Source organism: Macrotis lagotis, chromosome X (assembly GCF_037893015.1).
Source record: "Macrotis lagotis isolate mMagLag1 chromosome X, bilby.v1.9.chrom.fasta, whole genome shotgun sequence".
NCBI classification, from domain to species: domain Eukaryota; kingdom Metazoa; phylum Chordata; class Mammalia; order Peramelemorphia; family Peramelidae; genus Macrotis; species Macrotis lagotis.
The window spans coordinates 1,755,249-1,774,880 of record NC_133666.1 but is presented as its reverse complement, the minus strand read 5'-3'; the positions used below and the strand labels follow the sequence as shown (position 1 = coordinate 1,774,880).

The following is a 19,632-nucleotide window of genomic DNA, read 5'->3' as shown; positions in this document are numbered from 1 at the left end:
GAGATGATAATAGTGCCTATCTTAAAGGATTGTTGTAAGAATAAAATGAGATAATATAGATAAAGCCCTTTGCAAACCTTGAAGCATTATAGAAATGTTAGCTCTTCTCATTACTTATGCCTATCAAGCATCTTTCCATTGTCTTTTGCATCACTTGGAATCTAGAATTCTATGCAAATGCAAGAAGTTATTTGTAAGAATGGTTAAGGTGCTTCCTTTGACTAAGGCCTAGCTGCTCTCTCATGATGCCAGTTTCAGTATTATGACTGTCCCAAAATCCCCTGGAGTCACATGCGTCTTTTCAGGTAGGACTCTTTTGCAATCTCTTGCACAAGAGAACAGAATCACTTATTTTTCCTTCCATCACCTCACTAAGAAAATATGACTACAGAAACACATGGTGTGGGGATGGGAGGGGGGGATTAGTAAGGAAAATCAAAACAAGAATTGCACAGTAGTAGTTAGTTGCTTAGTGCTGACCATGAGCATATACCTTTAATGAGTCTCATTATTAGATTTTTTTAAAATCTACAATAAATGTTAATAACACCATTTTCTTAAACCCTGTGAGGTATATAATATAAGCATCAACCTCATTTTACAAGGGAAGAAACTGAAACTGAAGGTTGAGATGACTCCTCCAGAGACACCTAGTATGGCAGAGCTCAAATCTAAACCCTAGTTTCTTTCTTCCAGATTCAGTTTTTCTTCTAACTGTCATAAACCTTAGAGATCATCTAGTACAGAGCCATCCTGCTACCTTTAAAAAGCACCAGGTGCTTTGCCACTTGAAAGGAGTCTAAAGGCATTCCAAATCTCTTCTTCAGTTGGAACTTCATCTAGGGGCTGATTGACTTCAACTTAAGGTAAATGATCAGTGACTTCTGCACTGATTGATAATGGTTTGTTAAGAACACTATGGAAGGGGCAGCTAGGTGGCACAGTGGATAGAGCACTGGCCCTGGAGTCAGGAGTACCTGAGTTCAAATCTGGCCTCAGACACTTAATAATTACCTAGCTGTGTGGACTTGGGCAAGCCACTTAACTCCATTGCCTAGCAAAAACCTAACAAAAAAAACCCACTATGGAAGTGTTCAGCCCATCTCTCTAGGATCATGTCCCTAACATAATCAATGTGGCTCCATTAGCACTGAGTAGTTGAGATGCGCCACATATCTTTGACCCATAAATAGCCTTCAGGGTATCATAAAAGCATTTTGGATTGTTATTATCTTCATAAAACTGAATTTCTTCTGCCTTCTTACTGAGCCAAGAGTCCTGTATCTCTGCAAAATTTGTATTTTATTTTTGATGGGATTAAATGTTGCGTTCTTAGAAATGGATGAACTCTCCTGCTGTAAAACCCTGAGGAGTTCTCATTTTTCATTTAACAGCTTCTGTATTTACCATCATTTTCATTAAACTAGTCGATGTTTGAGTGTTGTGGCCCAGATGAGCAAATGCAATGCTGTGCCCCAGATCTTTGTAAGTTGCCCACTCTTTTTCTGCTCCACTGTTGCCAACTGTGTGTTTGGTTTTGTTTTCTCATCAAGTGAGCCACAAATTGTTCCTGCTCAGAGAAACACTACTCTCTTGCTATTAATTCTTCTAGTAGTCATTTTGCCTTGGAGCCACCACTTTGGCTGAGTGTGAATATTTAGGTTGGAGAGGATGAGTCTGTGATCAGTGCAGCAGTGTACAGCACACTAGCCATGGTGAGAGCCTAGGCATTGATGATGGTGGCATGGTGTTTTCATGGTAATGGCAATTTCTTTGTCAGGAGCCTGTCTTTCACTCCTTTGGGGAAGCAAACAAGCTTGTTGAGTAGATTAATTTTGATTGAGAAACCTACCCCAGTGTCACAGAGTTCCCTTTCATTGTGGTTACTCCAGAGAAACATGTATCCAGTTCTGACTTCAGTAAAGTGGCTTACATTTGCTAGCCTTGTTTTCCTCAGGACTGTTATTTGGACAAGATGCCTGCTGAGTTGTGTTGCAACAAGAGTTGTCTTTGGGTCTATTGGATCTTGTCTTGTTTATGTGTGTGTATGCATGCTCTTTGTGATGATGGTGAGTGGAATCTTTTTGGAAAAAGTTTTTGTAGGTTTGTGCCTCAACCTCATTGTGGTATCCCAGCCTGCCATGGTAATCAGACCAGGGTTGGGTAAGGAGATGATTTTTAGGGTGCCTTTTCTAGCCCCTCCATCACATCAAGAGGTGAGCATTGCAATCATTAAAAGGGCTGCTCGGTCACCCCGGGGGCTGGTGAATCCTGCTTTCAATAGGGAAACCATGACCTGGGCTGCTTGTTGTATGTGGGGTTTTGACTACAGTTGTGACGTATCTGCAGATGCTGCTTTATCACCTGCCTGTTGCCACAAGACTGAGTAATGGTAAAGTGTGGGTGCTGTCTTTTGATGCATGAGTAAATTGGATTTGAGTGAGGTAGAGTTGTATAAACTCACTGGCCTTCCTCTCTCTTCCAAAGTCATGAGGATCCAGCATGGTAAGGGAGAATCAAGATAACTGATGATGTGGGTAGATGCAGTGGATGACCTTGGCATCTTCAATGCTTCCTCAAGTTCTACATTGCCTGTTTAAGCTATCTTCATGGCCTCTGGAATAAAATGTTCTCATTTGCCCTTTCCAAGAATGGAAGACTACAGGTGTTTGAGGCAGACACTCCCCACTAGTCACGGATGAGTTTGGGACTCCTTCAGTTACCCTGCACCTGGTTTAGCCCCATGTGATGAAACGGTTTACCCGGGTGTGGCCACTGTGCTTACTATAGCTTCTTGGAGCCACAGGGGAGAGTTAAGTGACTCAGGTGGAGATCCAAGGTAGAAAGCAGCCCTGAACATGACCTGGCAACCTTCACAGCAGAGGTACTAGTGTTTCTTGAGCACAGTCTACACTTCAGATCTGTTGGGTTTTTGTGGTCTGTGGGAGTATGTAATCTATCAGTAAATGGCTTTTGCATGTTAATAAGCATGATTGGTAGCAATTACATATCAACAAATCTCTAAATAGTTTTATGTCATTGTCTGGGACCCAGGACCTTCGGGGGAGGGCCCTGTCCCCCAGGGCCAGGCGGGAAGGCGGAGCCTCGGCCGGGGAGGCCCCTGGGCCGTCCGGGCCCCGATTGGCTGTCGGCGCCGGGGCGGGGCGGGCGCGTGACGCGGCGGCGGGGCGCGGCCGGGCCCTGCGTTCGGCGCGGGCTCGCGGCGAGAGGCGGGGCCGCAGCCGGGGAGCGAGGGCCGAGAGCGAGCGTGCCATGGCGGCCGCGCCGCCGCCCCCGCCGCCCCGCGCGCAGCCCCGGCGGGCCGCGGCCTCATACCGGCCGTTCGAGCCGCAGGCGCTGGGGCTGAGCCCGGGCTGGCGCCTGACGGGCTTCTCGGAGCTGAAGGGCTGAGGCTGCAAGGTCTCGCCGGAGGCGCTGCTCACGCTCCTGGCAGGCCTGGCCCGGCCTCCCGGGCCCTCGGCGCCCAACGGCGGCCATGGCGGGGACCCCGGGCCGCCTCCGCGGGCCCTCGGTGAGTGGCGGGGGAGGGGGCGGCCCGGGGAGGCGGCAAAGGCAGCGCCTGGGAGTGCGGAGGCTGAACTCGAACCCAGGGCTTCCAGCCCCTCTGCCATTCTGGCGAGAGCTCGGGGTCCCGCTCCCCCTGCAAACAGGAAGCCAGAAGCAGACAGCCTCGGGGTGGCCAGTGCAGGGAGCCCCGAGTTCCAGCCTAGGAGCAAAGTGGACCAGAGCGGGCCCGGAGTCGGGAGGGAGGGAGCCGAGTTCGAGTCCAGCCACAGACACGGGGGGGGGGGGGGGGAAGGGTGCCGCCCCTGTCTGATGAGCTGCAGCCGGAAACGACCCCCAGGGCGGTGGCAGAAGGTAGAAGAGGCTCACGCGGCCACCTCTACATCTGCATGACCCTGGGCCAGTCTTTTTTTTTTTTTTAATTTAAGGCAGTAGGGTTAAGGGGCTTACCCAGGTTCACACAGCTATTCTCTGTGGTCACATCCGAACTCAAGTCCTCCTGATGACGGAGCCATTGCCCTATCCACCGCACCACCTAGCTGTCCCCTTGGAGCAGTCTCCCATCCCCTGAACCGAAAGATGAGGAGGCCGATAGCAAGATGAGTTCGAAGCTGCCAGCCCGCTCTAATGCCCAGAATCCAGGCCCTTTCTCCTTTCCCACGCAGACTGCAGAAAGTGGCCCAGAGGTCGGCGTTCTGTGCCAAAGGTCAAGTTCATAAGCAAGCCCAAGGTCTCAGGTCACCAATACATCAGATGTGGAAAGACTGAACTGAGGCCATTGCCAATGAAGGCCAGAAGGCAGACTCCTTGGACCCGAGCAGATGAATGCCAGTCAGTTTTTACCTCCACCTTCCACAGGCCAGGATGCAATGAGTCTGGCTCCTGGTTAAGCTAACTCCAGAGCCCAAAAACTAGACCAGAGCAAGAAGAGGCTGCCCTGCACACGGGACAGAGTACCTAGCTCAGGGACTCCTTACACTGACAGTATTGGACAAGCCAGCAAACTGCCCTAGGCCTCAGTTTCCTCCTCTCTAAAAGAACAGGGTTGGACTACATGATGACTAAGATCCCTTCCAGCTCTGAACTCTCTAATACTAATAAAATGGTTTCTGTTAGCTGTCACTCACCACACTGCCACACTCTGGTGATAGCCCAACATACAAACTAGATACACGGTCAATGGGAAATACTGAACCAATGGAAAGCCCTGTAATGAAGAAGACTTGGTTATGAACAAATGTGCCAGGGCAGCTAGGTGGCACCAGCCCTGGAGTAAAGAGGACCTGATGTTTTTTTTTTAGGTTTTCACAAGTCTGATGGGGTTAAGTGACTTGCCCAAGGCCACACAGCTAGGTAATTATTAAATGTCTGAGGTCAGATTTGAACCCAGGTACTCCTGACTCCAGGGCCGGTAATTTTATCCACTACTCCACCTAGCTGTCTCAAGGACCTGATTTCAAATCCAGCCTCAGACACTTAAGAATGACCGAGCTATGTAACAGTGGGCAAGCCACTTCATCCCATTGCCTTGCAAAAAAACCAAACAGCTTTTTCCCAGTTCTTTAACTCTTCCCTTCATTTGTGCAGTTTGTTTAAAGGCCAAATCTCAATTTCTCCCTCAAGTATTTTCAGTGCCTCTTGTTTACAGAAAACACTTATTCCCCCTTTTGGCCTTGGACTTGGCTAGTCTTGGCAATCTTCAAGGACGTAAGAATGTACTTAGTTGTTTTTATAACTGGAAATGAGAGAAAGAAGGAAGCCAAATGCATCCTGTAGGGTGACCTTTTGTTCTGAATCTCCAACTGTCAATCATGATACCAAAGACTACAAAGAACTTTCTGGAAACGGGTATGGAAAATGGGCTTAAGCCTGCCAAGGATCGAATATCTTAGTCTTCTTGGAAGCAAGCAAAATCTACTCAAAAAGAGAAAAGAGAAAACTAGGATTAGGCCTGGGCACAGCCCAGGAGCCCAGTGCAAGAACTTTACTTCCTGCCATTGAAATTCCTTCTCTCTCATGTAGGGATAGGAATGGATTCTTGTGTCATTCCCCTGAGACATGGAGGCCTCTCACTCGTGCAAACCACAGACTTCTTTTATCCTTTGGTTGAGGATCCTTACATGATGGTAAGTCAGAAAAAGAAAACAAACTTGTAGCCAGGTACCCACACTGGCCTTAGGCCAGAAACTCAAAGCCCCATCCTTGTACACTGTTCAGTGACCCCTTGTCCTCTGCCCTCCTTGTAACATGGAGTTCTAAATTCTCTCCTTCCTCCTCCTCCACTCATGGAGAAGGTAAGAAATACAATACCCATTATACATATGAAGTCATGCCAAACATTTCCTGATTAGCCATCTTGGAAGGAGTGAGAGGGAAAGGATGCAGTGCAACAAAGAAAAAGAAAAAGAAAAAAATCTGCTTCAGTCTGCACCCAGACTCCATGTCCTTTCTCTGGTGGTAGAGAACCTTTCTGTTGATCAACATTGATTACCGTTAACAATGTTCCAGTTTCCCTCCCTTCCCTTCAGATCAGCTTACTTATGTCTTCCCAAGTTTTTCCTTAAATCATCCTCTTCATCATTCCTTAAAATGCAATAGTATTCCATCCCATTCATCTACCACAGGTTTGTTCACCATTCTGCCTCAAGTTGATGGGCATGCCCACAATTTCCAGTTCTTTGCCATACAAAAAGAGCCACTGGTACTATTTTTGTCAGTGTGGGTCCTTTTCCTCTTTTCATTGATCTCTCTATGATATAGATGTACAATGCCTTTGGTGGACCAAAGGGGATACAAGGTTTGATACCTGCCCCTTTGGGTCTAGTTCCAAATCCTTCTCCAGAATAGTTGGATCACGTCACAACTCCACCAAAATAACAGAAATTTTTCAGGTCTTATCTGCCCACAACTTTAAACTCACAATCTGGGGTGGTGGTGGATGAAAAAAAGAGCCCAATACAAGCCTGAAAATTAGGAAACTTGGGGCCTCACCTTGAGTAAACAGCCCACTGTCTGACCTGGACCACATTTCTTCCTCTCTAAAACAAAGGGGTCAGCCTCAATGATTCCAAGGTTTGTTCCAGCTCCTTCTACCCATTTCTGTCCATAAAGGGCCAAGAGTTTTGCAGGGCTAGCCCCAGGATTGAGAACGTTTTTTGGTTAACGAGTCACCTTGGTAGCTGCAGGTCATATATGCCCCAACTCCAGCTGACTGGCTGCATGCTTCTTTTTCTAGGGACGGATTGCCTGTGCCAACGTGCTCAGTGACCTCTATGCCATGGGCATTACTGACTGTGATAACATGCTGATGCTCCTCAGCATCAGCCAAAAGATGAATGAAGAGGTAAAGGGGGGAGGAGAGGGGGAGGAGAGGGACACTGGTTGAGGTCATGTGGCACTGCAGCATGTCAGTGGGGCTTGGATACCTTGGTTTGGGTACGTGTAGTACTCATTGACTCAGGAGGACCTGAGTTCAAATCCAGTCTCAGACCTGTGATACTAAATGTGTGACCCAGGGCAAGCCTCACTTCTGGGACCATCTCCACCTACTGGACCCAGATGGCTCTGGAGGAAGAAATGAGACTAGAATACCTGAAAGTCATGATCAGGAAAAGAGCCTTAACATCATTTTCAGAGAATTACTACAGTAAGATTGTCCTGATATCCTAGAAGCAGACGGCAAAATAGAAATGGAGAAAATCCACCAATCCCCCCCAAGAAAGAGATCCCCAAAAAACCAACCCCTAGGAATATTATAGCCAAGTTCTAGAATTCCCAAGTCAAAGAGAAAATATTACAAGCAGCCAGAAGGACACAGTTCAGATATCGTGGAGCTGCAGTCAGGATCTCACAGGACTTAGCAGCAACTACATTGGAAGTTCATAGGGCTTGGAATATAATATACCGGAAGGCAAAAGAGCTTAGAATGCAACCAGAGAATCAACTACCCAGCAAAACTGAATGTTCTCTTCCAGGGAAAAAGATGGACTTTCTATGAACCAGGGGAATTTCAAAGGTTCCTGTTGGAATGGCCAGAGCTGAGCAGAAGGTTTGATCTTCAAATACAGGACTTAGTGAAGCATAGAGATTGGAGGAGGAGAAGGGGAAAATATGAGGGACTTGATGATGATGAACTGCATGTATTCCTATATAGAAAAATGACACTGATATACTCATATGAACCTTCTCAATTAACAGAGCAGGTAGAAGGAGATTGTATAGATGAAGCACAGGAGAAAGCTGAATTTGAAGATAAAATATGGTATAAAAATGGAATCAATAGAAAAAAGGGAAATGTAATGGGAGAAAGAAAAAGGAGAGGGGGAATAGGCCAAGATAGTTCATATAATAAGATTTTTCTTTATTCCAGTGAGCTATTGCAATGATATGGAAGGGGGAATGAGGGAATCTTCACTCTCATCACAGGTGGCTAGGAGAGGAAACAGCATATATACTCAATGGGGTATAGGCATCTGGAGTAAGAAGGGGGGGACATGGGGAAGGGGTGGGGATGTGAATGAAGGACGAGAGGATGGACCATGGGGGGAGAGTGGTCAGATGTAACACATTTTCTTTTTTACTTCTTGCAAGGGGCTGGGATTGGATGCCTGTCCAGGACCATAGGGCCAGGTGGATGCTGGGCCTAAAGGGTGGTATGGGGGCTCGGGGCCTCTTGGCCCCAGGACCGGGGATCTGTCTGCTGTGCCACTCAGCTACCCTACAGCAGAGACAGAGTGAAAGGAGAGAGAAAACTATAGTACATGGTAGTGGAGAAATACGAAAGGAGGGAGTTGTGATCAGCAGTGGCAATGGTGGAAAAATATGGAAGTAACTTTTGTGATGGACTTATCATAAAGAATGTGATCCACCCACGACAGAGTTGTTGGTGTTGGAACAAAGAAACGAAGCACAGTTTTTATTATTATTATTTTGAGGGGGCGGTGCAGGGCAAATGGGCCTGGGTGGCCTGCCTGGAGCTGCATAGCAGGGTGATTGTTGGGTGTCTGAGTCCGGATTTGGACCCGGGTGCTCCTGGCTCAAGGGCCAGTGCTCTATCCACCATCCGTCTGCCCCTACTATTATTACTATTTTATTTTATTGTGGGTCTTTTTTTTTTTTTTTTTTTTTTTTTTTGCAGGGCAGTGGGGTTGGGGTAGCTTGCATGTCACACAGCTGGGTGATTGTTGGGTGTATGGGGCCGGATATGGGCTCGGGTGCTCCTGGCTCCAGGGCTGGTGCTCTGTCCACTGAGCCACCTGGCCATACCTACAATTATTACTATTATTTTTTTAATTTTAGTTTCAATTTTTTTTCTTTCCCCTTTACTTTATCGCTCAAGCGAGTCTATATTTTTAGGGGGGAGGAGGTATTTTGTTTACTCTTAAACAAGAATATTTTTATTATTGTATAAAAAACATTATTTTTACAAAATGAGAATAAATAAATATTAAATTTGGAAAAAAAATATCACTGAATCCCACCTGAAAATTTTCCTAGCTGGATGACCCTGCACAATCCCTTGACATTTCTGGATCTCAGTTTCTTTTTTTGTAAAAGGAGATTGTTCTCTCTGACTTTTCAAATCTCTTCCAGCTCTGTCTGTGCTCCTATGATTTTTCAATATGAAAGATATTTTTTGGATGACCTAAACTTGAATTGTTTTTCTCCACCCCATCCCCAGTTATCTTTTCCCACCCAAGTAGTCATCAAACATCTCAAGGAAGAGGCCTGAGAATTCTCCCATTCCCCTATTTTGTTTTTCCTATCTGACATCTTCTACATTCACTGAGGTGCCTATGGAAAAGAAGTTCCTTGAGGGCAACGTACCTTAGGACTATACCACTGCTCACTCTAGGTTCCTTACTGCCTAGGAAGGGCCATAGCTGGGTCTGTCATCAGCTGTGATAAATAACTTCTTTGTGAGACTGAGGAACCATGCTGGAGAGAGATGAGATGAAAGCATTAAGTTGGCAGAGAGAGAGGCACCAGGCCATCCTGGGGTATAATTGGTGAGAAATAGCCCCAAGCTGTTGGCAGAGGGAAGACAGAAGCTATTCCCGGTGGAATCAACCTGATGGACTTCTCTTCCAGGAACGAGAAAAGATCATGCCCCTGATGGTCAAAGGTTTTCGGGATGCTGCCGAGGAAGGGGGAACCTCAGTGACGGGAGGACATACTGTGATAAACCCTTGGATTATCATTGGAGGAGTTGCCACTGTGGTGTGTCAGCCCAATGAGTTCATCATGTGAGTAGACGTATAAAAAGCTCCCAAACCAGAAATGTTTGTTGCTTATTGAGTTGCCAACTGGAAGGGATTTGGGTACCCAGGTCTGCTCTGCTTAGAGAGCAAGGCTCAGCCTGGCCCTTCCCTTTCTCTTCGTTTTTTAGGTTCAACTTGTGTTCTGTTCCTTTCTGGTAGTAACATGACTTGCTCCCCTCAGCTTTCCCACAGTACCTCCAAGAGCCCTGAGGCCTTTACTCTTATGGTCCCTTTGCTTTATTTCAGTTAGAAGATACTAGACTTGCACCAAGAACGCCTGGATTCAGATTCTTCCTCAGCAAATTGTTTAGCTTCTGTCAGGTTCAGTTTCTTCATCTGTAATCTCAGGGTCATGTGAGACCCATTCCATAAAGAGGTTCTCAAGCTCTTGAGAGATGCCAACCTCACAGGATTGTGAGGAAATCACCATCAGGAATCCCCTTTCTAGACAAAGCCCATGGGTCTTTGACATTGTTGCCCTCAACCTTCTGGGGAGCCACTAGCAACTCTGTACACAGAGCTTGGGCCTAGAGTTAGGAAGATCGGAGTTCCAATCTGCCCTCAGATCCTTACTAGCTTTGTGACCTTGGGCAAACCGCCACCTCACCTCATTTCCTCATCTGCAAAAATGGGGATAAGAACAGCACCTGCCTCTCAGGTTTGTTGGGAAGCTTAATGAGATCGAAAGCATGTGGTAATTGCTATATAAATGTTAGCTATTTTTGCTTTGTGTATCACAGGTCAGGGCAGGATAAGCTGCAGAGTTTGGCATGCCAAAGTCATGTTCGTGGACCCTCCCTGGACTAGGGAATTGAATCATCATTACTGGAATTGAATTGACAAGCACAAACTCAAACTTTGTGGGTCACTCTGTTGCCAGAGGTAGAAGGCCAGTAGGCTTTAATTCCTAGCCTTGCATGAAAAATCTAAGCCTTTGGGGGTTCACAGGCCTCTTATCTCCTTTTCCTTTTGGTGTTCAGCTGTTCCTTTTTTTTCTAGAGATTGCGGTAAGCTCGGACTTAGCAAGGCAGAATCAGGGACTCCCAGCCCATGTTCTATCCTCTCTGCTCCCTGATGACCTCATCTAGTATTTTTTTGCCTGTGGAAGGCCCTCACTACCCAGATTTCAGCACTTGCATACACAGCTTGACCATGACTTAACCCTCATTGGGACTGTAGACTCCCCCAAATCCATTCATTTGTTCACTTAGATTTGTCGATCCAAAGCACTGGGCTAGCCTAGCCTAGCCATCGCAAGGATCCCTGAAGCAAAGATATATTCTGGAAGCAAACAGATGTGCTCTCTTTTTCAGGCCAGACAATGCAGTTCCAGGGGATGTGCTTGTGTTGACCAAACCATTAGGAACGCAGGTTGCTGTCAATGCCCACCAGTGGCTGGATAACGTAAGCATGGGGCACCTAGGCTGGCCTCCCAACAAAGCTGGGGTATTCACATCCAGGTGGACAAAGTACAAAGTCAAGCAAGAAGTTGTGAGTTGCCCCAGCCTACTTACTAGACCTTCAGAGGCTGGCTATTTAACGGGAGGAGCAAGAAGCTTCAGGGTTTCTTTTAGGAAGCATTTGCTATGGACCAGGCACTGGGTTCCAGTGGGGGGGGGGAGGGGAAGGGAGACAGAAAAAGCCAAAAAAAAAAAAATCCTGCCTTCAAGGAGTTCATCTTGTATTGATAGACTCCAATCATTCTCACCTTCGCCCTTCAGATCAGTCAGGTATGTTCTTCAGGTATCCACCAGCCCAACAGATACGTGATCAGACGTCATGAATCTTCTTGAGACTCACCAAATGGTCTCTGGACAACTAGGAAATCATTACTAAAGGTCTCTGGCTCACATGGAATTCAAACCAGAACCAGGGATTCCACCCCTTATAGCTTATTGGCTTCCCTCAGTTTATGGTGATGCTACTAAGAAGCCTCCCCTCCCCCCCATAGGAAGAGGCCTTCTAACTTAATAGTAAACAAAAGCATGGGTGAAAAACTCCCACTTGGACTTTGGCACAGGATTTCTGGCTTTGTCATTGTACTATTCCAACCTTCCGACTCCCTGACCCCTAAAAAAGATATTGCCCCTAGCATCTCAGCCTTGACACCAATGAATCTGATCTGATCATCCTGAGAACAGAAATGAGGCCTATTCTTGATGAGTCCTTGGCATAGGTATCTTAACACCCTGGTCTCCCCCACCCTCACTTAAAATGAGGACAGACTATCATTAGTTCTTCATCATTTGTGCAGATGGGGAGAGAACAGGCAGAAGTCATGGAAAATTTACTCAGATTTTGGAACTTGGGACTGACTCATTGAAACATCTCATGGAATTGGAGCTGACATCTGAAAAGCTGCCTGTCATCTCCATACCTTACATGATTAAGGACATTGAAGTCATTCTTGGAAGCAGGGAGAGTCTAAGATGGGGCCATTGTTGCTCATACCATGGGGGAAGTCAAATGCTTTCAGTCTAGGGATGATATTATCTTTCTTTTCCAGCCAGAGAGATGGAATAAAATAAAACTGGTGGTATCCAAAGAAGATGTTGAATTAGCCTATCAAGAAGCAATGTTTAACATGGCGATGCTGAACAGAACTGGTAAGAATTCTATAACTCCCATCTCCAAAGCACTTGGAGCTTTAAAGAGCACTTTCCTTCCAGTCCTGTAAGGTAGCTTGGATTCAGTAGTACCATCCTTATTTTACAGATGAGGCAGTGAGCTCAGAGACATCAAGGAAATTGGCCAGGGGCAGCTAGGTGGCACAGTGGAAAGAGCACTGGCTCTGGAGCCAGGAGGACTTGAGTTCAAATCCAGCCTCAGATACTTCATAATTACCTAGCTGTTTGACCTTGAGCAAGTCACTTATCCTCATTACCTTGCAAAAAAACAAAAAAAGAAATTGGCTAACACAGCTAAGGATTGTTGGAACTGGGACTCAGTCGGGTCTGCCAATGTTCTTTCTGCTGTTTTTCATCAGAATCCTAATTCAGAGCTGGAAAGCACTTCCAAGGTATAATTTGATCCCCATTTTAGAGCTTGGAAAACTCAGCTGAGATCCAAAGAAATACCACTTGGGGAAACTGAGACCCAGGGAAGGGAAGTGACTTATCTGAGATCAGTGACTCACCAAGTCCTCTCATCTTTCCTTCCTCAGGCCCATTGTCTAGCTTCTTCCAAGAGGAAGCTTATCTCACGCTATTAATGACCCTTTGTACTGTAGGACTCTAACTCACTTTGACCTGATATTAGCCTTTTTTTAAGCAAACTTAAATTTTTTCTCCAATTTCAAATTCCCATCCTTCTCCTCCTCCTACCCCATCTCCCACCCAACAAGAAGACAAGAAAAACAAAACCTATTGCAGCTGTATGTAGTCATTCAAAACACATGTCCACATTATCCATGTTTGGGAATATGGGGGGCAAGGGGGGAATGGTAGGACAAGAAAAAAGAAAGGAAAGAAATCTGTCAGTCTGCCCTCTGGGTCCATCAGCCCTTTCTGGAGGCAGGCAGTATGTGTCATCATCATAAGTCCTTTGGAATCATGGTGGTAATTGTGTTGATCAGAGATGCTTTTTTTTGTTGCTTGTTTTTTAGGTTTTTGCAAGGCAGTGGGGTCAAGTGGTTTGCCCAAGGCCACACAGCTAGGTAATTATTCAGTGTCTGAAGTCGGATTTGAACTCAGGTCTTTCTGACTCCAGGGCTGGTGTTCTATCCACTGCGCCACCTAGCCACCCCCAGAGATGCTTTTTTATTGATTCCTTTTATTTAAGTAATTTCAAACCCATTCTCCACCCCACCCATAGCACCAGATCGACTCTTTCCCCTGTAAGAGAGAAAAACAATTAAACATTCAGTAGGGAGCACATCTGATTAAGCATCCATCATTCTGTTCCAGCAGGCCCCAGCTTCTGTGGTGGAAGGAGAGGGATGTTGATTTTACTCTCTGTTCCACAAAATCTTCCTGGTCTTCTCATTACTCAGGAGTTTAATTTGAGTGATGTTTTTGGTTTACATTATTGTCATTGTTTATATTTTCTCGTTTATTCTACTATGCTGCACCTCAGAACTTTCCATGTTTCTCTGAATCATTTGTATTTGTTGTGTCTTACTACATTTCACAAACTCCTAAGTTTTTTAGCCAAACGATGAGTGTCCAGGTTTTTTTCAACCACAAAAAATGTTACTCTGAATATTTTGATGCATTTTAGACCTGGAATTCTGTCTTTGACTTCCTTGGAATATATGCCCATTGGTGTGAATAGCAGCCAGCTGTCTTGCCTAATTCCAAAGTGCTAGTCAGAACAGCTGAAGCACATCCCAGTGCCCCCCAGCAATCCATCAGGGTGCTTGTTTCTCCTATAACCCTTCCAATAGTAACTTTTCCCATGTTTTGGCATTTTTATCCATATGATGGCTTAGGGATTTGGGAATGTGTGTTTTCTTCATGGTTCCTTAGGTTGGGGGGGAACAGTATCTCTCTTTATTGTTATTATGGAATGGCTATCTGTCTTCTGTATTGATGTCAATTTCCCATCAATTTTGGATATTAGACTAATCAATGATGTTTGCGGCAAATTTTTTTAAACTGGGAAGCGGTCACATTATTGTCTCTTAAACGTTGCACTCTCTAATCAGCTATCTTAGTTCTTGGTCCAATGTTGACCTTGTACTATACAGTGAAGGCCTGGTCTTTGGATGATAATGATAACTAATACTTAGCTAGGCCTTTATTTACATGAGAGACAAGAAGGCTAATTTTCCTAGGATTTTGTTTCAGTTGATACATTACTAACAACTAGCTAGCATTTCTCTAGAGCTTTGCTGTTTGCAAAGTCTTTTAGAGTGCTCTTTTTTATTATCCTCACAACAACTCTGAAAGGTGGGTGCTCTTGTAATCCCCATTTTACGCATGGGGAAAACCATGGCAGATTGTAAGGTGACGTAACTTGCCCAGGGTCACACAACTAGTGAATGCCTGAGGTGGGATTTGAACTCAAAACTATCTGTCTCTTAAGTTCAGTATGCTCTTCCATTGTCCCACCTAGCTATCTCTCTGGAATTTGAACAACAGTCATAAGATTATTTCCAGGATTTTGCTCAGACCACCTCCATTGCTAGAGATAATCCATAGGGCAGGGACGGTGGGGAAGTGGAGGGAAGGTGAGGTTCTTCGAAAATGACAAAACATTAAGATTCTTTAACCAATAAATGAATAAACAATATGAAAAGGTAGCTTTCAGAAGACAAAATGTGAACTAGAAGAAAAGACTACAAATAGCTAATTAGAGAAATGTAAATTAAACAGGTTGTGCCTCATACCTCATCCTAACATACTTCACTTCCCAGCTGTCCTTGTGCCAACTCTGTTCCGCTTGTCCCACCAGATCCCCCTTCAAATCTAGCCTCCTTCCACAATGAGCAGTCATCTTTAATCTTTTCCTTTCTCCCTCCTTTCATCGTTTCCAGCTCTTGATTCACTATTCCTCTTGGTGGTAGAGGGAGAGACCCTGGAAATAGGGAGTAGCCCCTCAGCTAGACAGTTGATCAAACCACCTTGTTCGTGGTGGTCCACTTCCACATCCGTGGATTGTGATCCTAGGTTTTTCTGTCTCCTGTAAAAATCCCTAATCCTGTTCTTTGCCTCCACCTCAAGTGCTCCATTTTCTGCCAAGTAGGTGCTATTATCATCCCCGTTTTATACTTGAAACTGAGGCAGGCAGGTTAGGTGATTTGTCTAGTCACAAAGCTAGTGAAGATCTGATGCAAGATTTGAACTCTGAAGTCTTCCCGACTCCAGGTTCAGTGCCATATCCACTTTGTCCCCTAGCCATTTCTTCTTGTCCTCTGAGTGAACTAGACTAACACTACCCTATTCCCATCTCAAATCCCTTGTTCGGTTATCTCACCCCTACTTATTCATGAAATTTCTTATTTTAGATCACATCTTTTTTTAGTTTGTTTTTTTAATAATTTAATTTTCTTTTCACTCTCACATCCTCCCCCTCCCACCCACTCCTCCCTCAGCCACTGAGGCCAAAAAAATAATGCCTGTTACAAATGTGTATAATCGTGCAAAACCAAATCTCTCCCTCCACCCCCACCCTGAAAAAAGGTAAAGAAAATATGCTTCAGTCTACACCACTTCTTACTGCCTAATGATAATGTTGCTTTTCTTGCTCCTGCTCACTTTATTCTGCATCTGTTAATATTTCAATCTTCCCAGATTTTCCTGAAACCATCCTCTTCTTCATTTCTCATAGCTCAGTAGTATCCCATCACATGCCTAAATAATATAACTTGTTCAGCCATTCCCCAGTTGATGGGCATCCCCAGTGTTTTTGTATATAGTGGTCCTTTCCCTTTGATTGCTTTGGAGTATATATCTATAAACATGCCCATGCCCCCCCCCCCCACTTCAGAATTGTCCTCTATATATCTATCTATCTATCTAGATACAGAGATAGCTATATCTCCTCTCTTTCATGGCAAAACTCCTTGAGAATTCTGTCTAAAAGAGATGCCTCAATTTCCTTTCCACTCTCTTAACTCTAAAGTTTAGCTTCTAACTTCATTTAACTGAAATGACTATCTCCAGTTACTGATGAACCCTTTGAGAACTCTACAATGGCCTTTTAGCCCTTATATGTCTTGATCTCTTCTCCTGAATGCTCTCTCCTTTAAGATATTGTTCTCTCCTAGTTCTCCTCCTGAGATTGGATTGCTCCTGCTAAATCCCATTTGCTGACTGAGTTTCAAGGATGTCCTGGCATGCATCTTTTTTTTTCTCTTCCTGGATGGATCTCATCAGCTTCCCTGGATTCAGTTATCTCTATGCCTGATTCTCAGATCTCTCCTGACCTCCACGATCTTAGATCTCCACCTGAGATGTCTCTGACACTTTAATTTAACATGTCCAAAACTCCCCTTAAGCACTCTGCTCTTCTAAATTTCCCTTTCTTATTGTTGAGGGTACCCCCAACTTAGGTGGCATCCTCCAATCTTCACTTTCTTATCCAATCAATTGCCAATCCTTTCCATTCTGCCTCTGTAACATTCTTGATCATGCTTCCTTCTCTCCATGGTGCAGGCCTGGATTATGGCAATAGCTGCTGGGGGCTCTGCCTGCCTCAAGTCTCCCCACTCCATTCAGTCCCCAAAGTGCAGTTCTGAATAGGCCAACCCCCCAGTCATGGCTTTTTCCTATCTCCGGGAACAAATAGAAAATCATTTGGCTTTTAAGGCCCTTTGTAGCCCAATACCTTCCCACCTTTCCAATTATCTCTTGCTCGGCCTTGAACAAAACACCCATCTTAAAATATTTAGTTGCATTTTGACTTGTGCCCCTACACCTAGTGTTCTCTTTCCTTCACTCACCCCTTCCCCCCTACCCCTTTGAGATTACATCCAAGTCAAGAGTGACAAACTAGAGCAGTGGGCTAGTTTGGATTTGGCTTTTGGGTCGTTACGTGGTTTGTCCATACTTGCTGATCCATGTTTCCCCCTATTAGACTGAGAATTACTCTTTCCATTCTTTTTCTCTCAAGCCTAGTGCAAAGTAAACACTCAATAAAAGACATACTTCTTGGGGCGGCTAGGTGGTACAATGGATAGAACACCAGCCCTGGAGTCAGGAAGACCTGAGTTCAAATCCAACCTCAGACTCTTAACAATTACCTAGCTGTGTGGCCTTGGGCAAGCCCATTGCCTTACAAAAACTAAAAAAAACTAAACTAAAAAAACTAAAAAAAAAAAGACATGCTTCTTGCTTTAGACCCATAAAATTAACAAAGATGACAAAAGAAGTCATTGGCCGTTATTGAAGGAGTATAGATGTACAGTCAAAAGCCATATAATCCATTCTCTTTGCTACTCAAGAGGATTTAAAGGGCAGCTGGGGTGAGAGAAACTTAAATTTAAATGTCTTGCCAAGTGAGTTTTCTGGCAATTTCCAAACTTTTTTCTCCAAACAACAATCTCTTCTATTGCAGCTGCAGGCTTAATGCACACATTTAATGCCCATGCAGCCACTGATATTACTGGCTTTGGAATCCTGGGACATGCTCAGAACCTTGCAAAACAACAGAAGAGTGAAGTGTCCTTTGTCATTCATAATCTGCCCATCATTGCCAAGATGGCGGCAGTCAGTAAGGCCAGTGGGCGTTTCGGGCTTCTCCAAGGAACATCAGCAGAGACCTCAGGTGGGTGAGAAAAATCTTTTTCATGCTGTCAGGGTCAGGTGTCACTCTACCCTTCTTTCCCATTCTCCCTTGTGAGCCTCTGTAGTATTTAAAAGCCCAGAATTCCAGGCAGTGAAGCCCACAGTCTCAATTCCATCAGGACAGATACCTTAGCACTTCTGCTACCTCTATGGCATCAAACTCAACCTGAATGATGGCCTCCCATGGGCAGAAGCCAAATGGCATCTGAATAAAAATCTTCAGGTGCAGCCCTAGAAAGGGCTAGCTAGCTACAATGGCCAAGGGAAGCCCAGTTAGGCCCGAGAGCCAAGGTGATGGCAGTTCTGAGTACATGAAACCACTTTTGTAGATTTGCTGGCAAATGATGCTGCACAAGAGCTTAGATTAGGTGGGAGGAAGGCCCTTTGTGACCAGGCACTTTTACAGGAGGGCTGCTGATCTGTCTGCCTCGAGAACAAGCAGCTCGCTTCTGTGCTGAAATCAAGTCTCCAAAATATGGAGAGGGTCATCAAGCATGGATCATTGGCATTGTGGAAAAAGGCAACCAGACAGCTCGGATAATTGACAAGCCACGCATTATTGAAGTGATGCCCCGGGGAGCCAGTCTTCATCACGACAACTCCAATACCAGCCCTGAGACTACTTCATGAAATGGCCCGCTTGTTTGAACCTCAGAGAACCCTGGAAACAATCATGAATGACTGTTCAGAATGAGTCAATGATTTAGTTTGGGGAAGGACAAATTTACAAAGAAACGTGATTAAACTGGTAGATGAATTACTTATTCTAATAAGACAGTTAAAGAAAATAGCTGCTTTTACATGAGTTTCAAATGAGTTCCTATCTCACATTTTCTACTTTATGGGGAAGTCTGGCCCATATTGCCCTTTCTAGTCAAGATGAGGTCAATTGCTGAAGGATTTTTCTCACAACTGGGTTTCTAGAGAGGACACGTGATTGAACAGATTCCCGTAGAAGAAACAAGGTTATTTACTTAAGATCAGGCGACTTAGACAACCCACTTAGATCATTAGTGACTAAGGCTGAAACAAGAACTCTATTAAACCTGGAATGGGAGATCTGGTGTGCTTAGGAGTAATTTGGGGGTGTTGATTTTTGCCTCTGAAGCTATCAGTTCTTCCTCATTCTGGCCAAGAATTGAGCAACTTGCCCAGAAATGGGGAAGGAGACCCCACAGCAGCACAAGCCTTGGCTCTGTTTATGATGCTTCTCCCATTAAACCTCTCAGAGGGCTGGAAGAAGCTGAGCTGATTTTCCAGAGTCCAGGTTTTGGCATCATTAAATCTGTGTGTAATCTTAGGTTATGGATTCCTGGTGACTTAATAAAAAGACTCATTTCACAGTAGGTTTGCCTTCTATTCTTTCAGCATGGCCATGGCCCCTAAACATACACATCTGAAACGACAATAAAACTATGGAAAGTAACAGTCATTGTTAATTCATTTAATGATTTTCACAAATACAGAAGTTTTTTTCCTATGATCCACAGTAGTGGTTGCTTAAGGGGGAGGAAAAGAAAAATTGCAATGCAGTTCCTCCCGCTCTCCCTGTGTTGCAGTTGTCATATTAAACCGTTGAGTCACAGTGGCAGTTGGGGAGGACCTCAGTTTCTGCTCTG

General features: G+C 45.0%; 1 protein-coding gene and 1 long non-coding RNA gene across 8 annotated transcripts in view; one reads left to right on the top strand and one right to left on the bottom strand.

Moving 5' to 3' along the window:
• LOC141500689 (uncharacterized) overlaps positions 1 to 4,614 on the bottom strand; it is a 42,283-nt gene extending 37,669 nt beyond the window's left edge. For all 3 annotated transcript variants that reach the window (XR_012471999.1, XR_012472000.1, XR_012472001.1), the window contains exon 1: positions 3,976 to 4,614. This is a non-coding gene — a long non-coding RNA (uncharacterized LOC141500689). The remainder of the gene's footprint in view (positions 1 to 3,975) is intronic.
• LOC141500688 (selenide, water dikinase 2) lies at positions 3,263 to 19,359 on the top strand. 5 transcript variants are annotated; one of them, XM_074204088.1, is made up of 8 exons: positions 3,263 to 3,532; positions 5,548 to 5,651; positions 6,761 to 6,868; positions 9,616 to 9,770; positions 11,099 to 11,189; positions 12,292 to 12,391; positions 17,820 to 17,993; positions 18,420 to 19,359. In XM_074204088.1, the coding sequence occupies exons 1-8, from the start codon at positions 3,274 to 3,276 to the stop codon at positions 18,641 to 18,643; spliced, it is 1,215 nt and encodes a 404-aa protein (XP_074060189.1). In that variant the 5' UTR covers positions 3,263 to 3,273; the 3' UTR covers positions 18,644 to 19,359. The 5 variants fall into 5 exon arrangements, with proteins under 5 accessions (XP_074060189.1, XP_074060190.1, XP_074060191.1 ...); XM_074204086.1 differs by having other exon boundaries at positions 3,429 to 3,532; positions 17,784 to 17,993; XM_074204089.1 differs by lacking the exon at positions 18,420 to 19,359 and having other exon boundaries at positions 17,784 to 18,001.
• Positions 19,360 to 19,632: the final 273 nt, after the last annotated feature.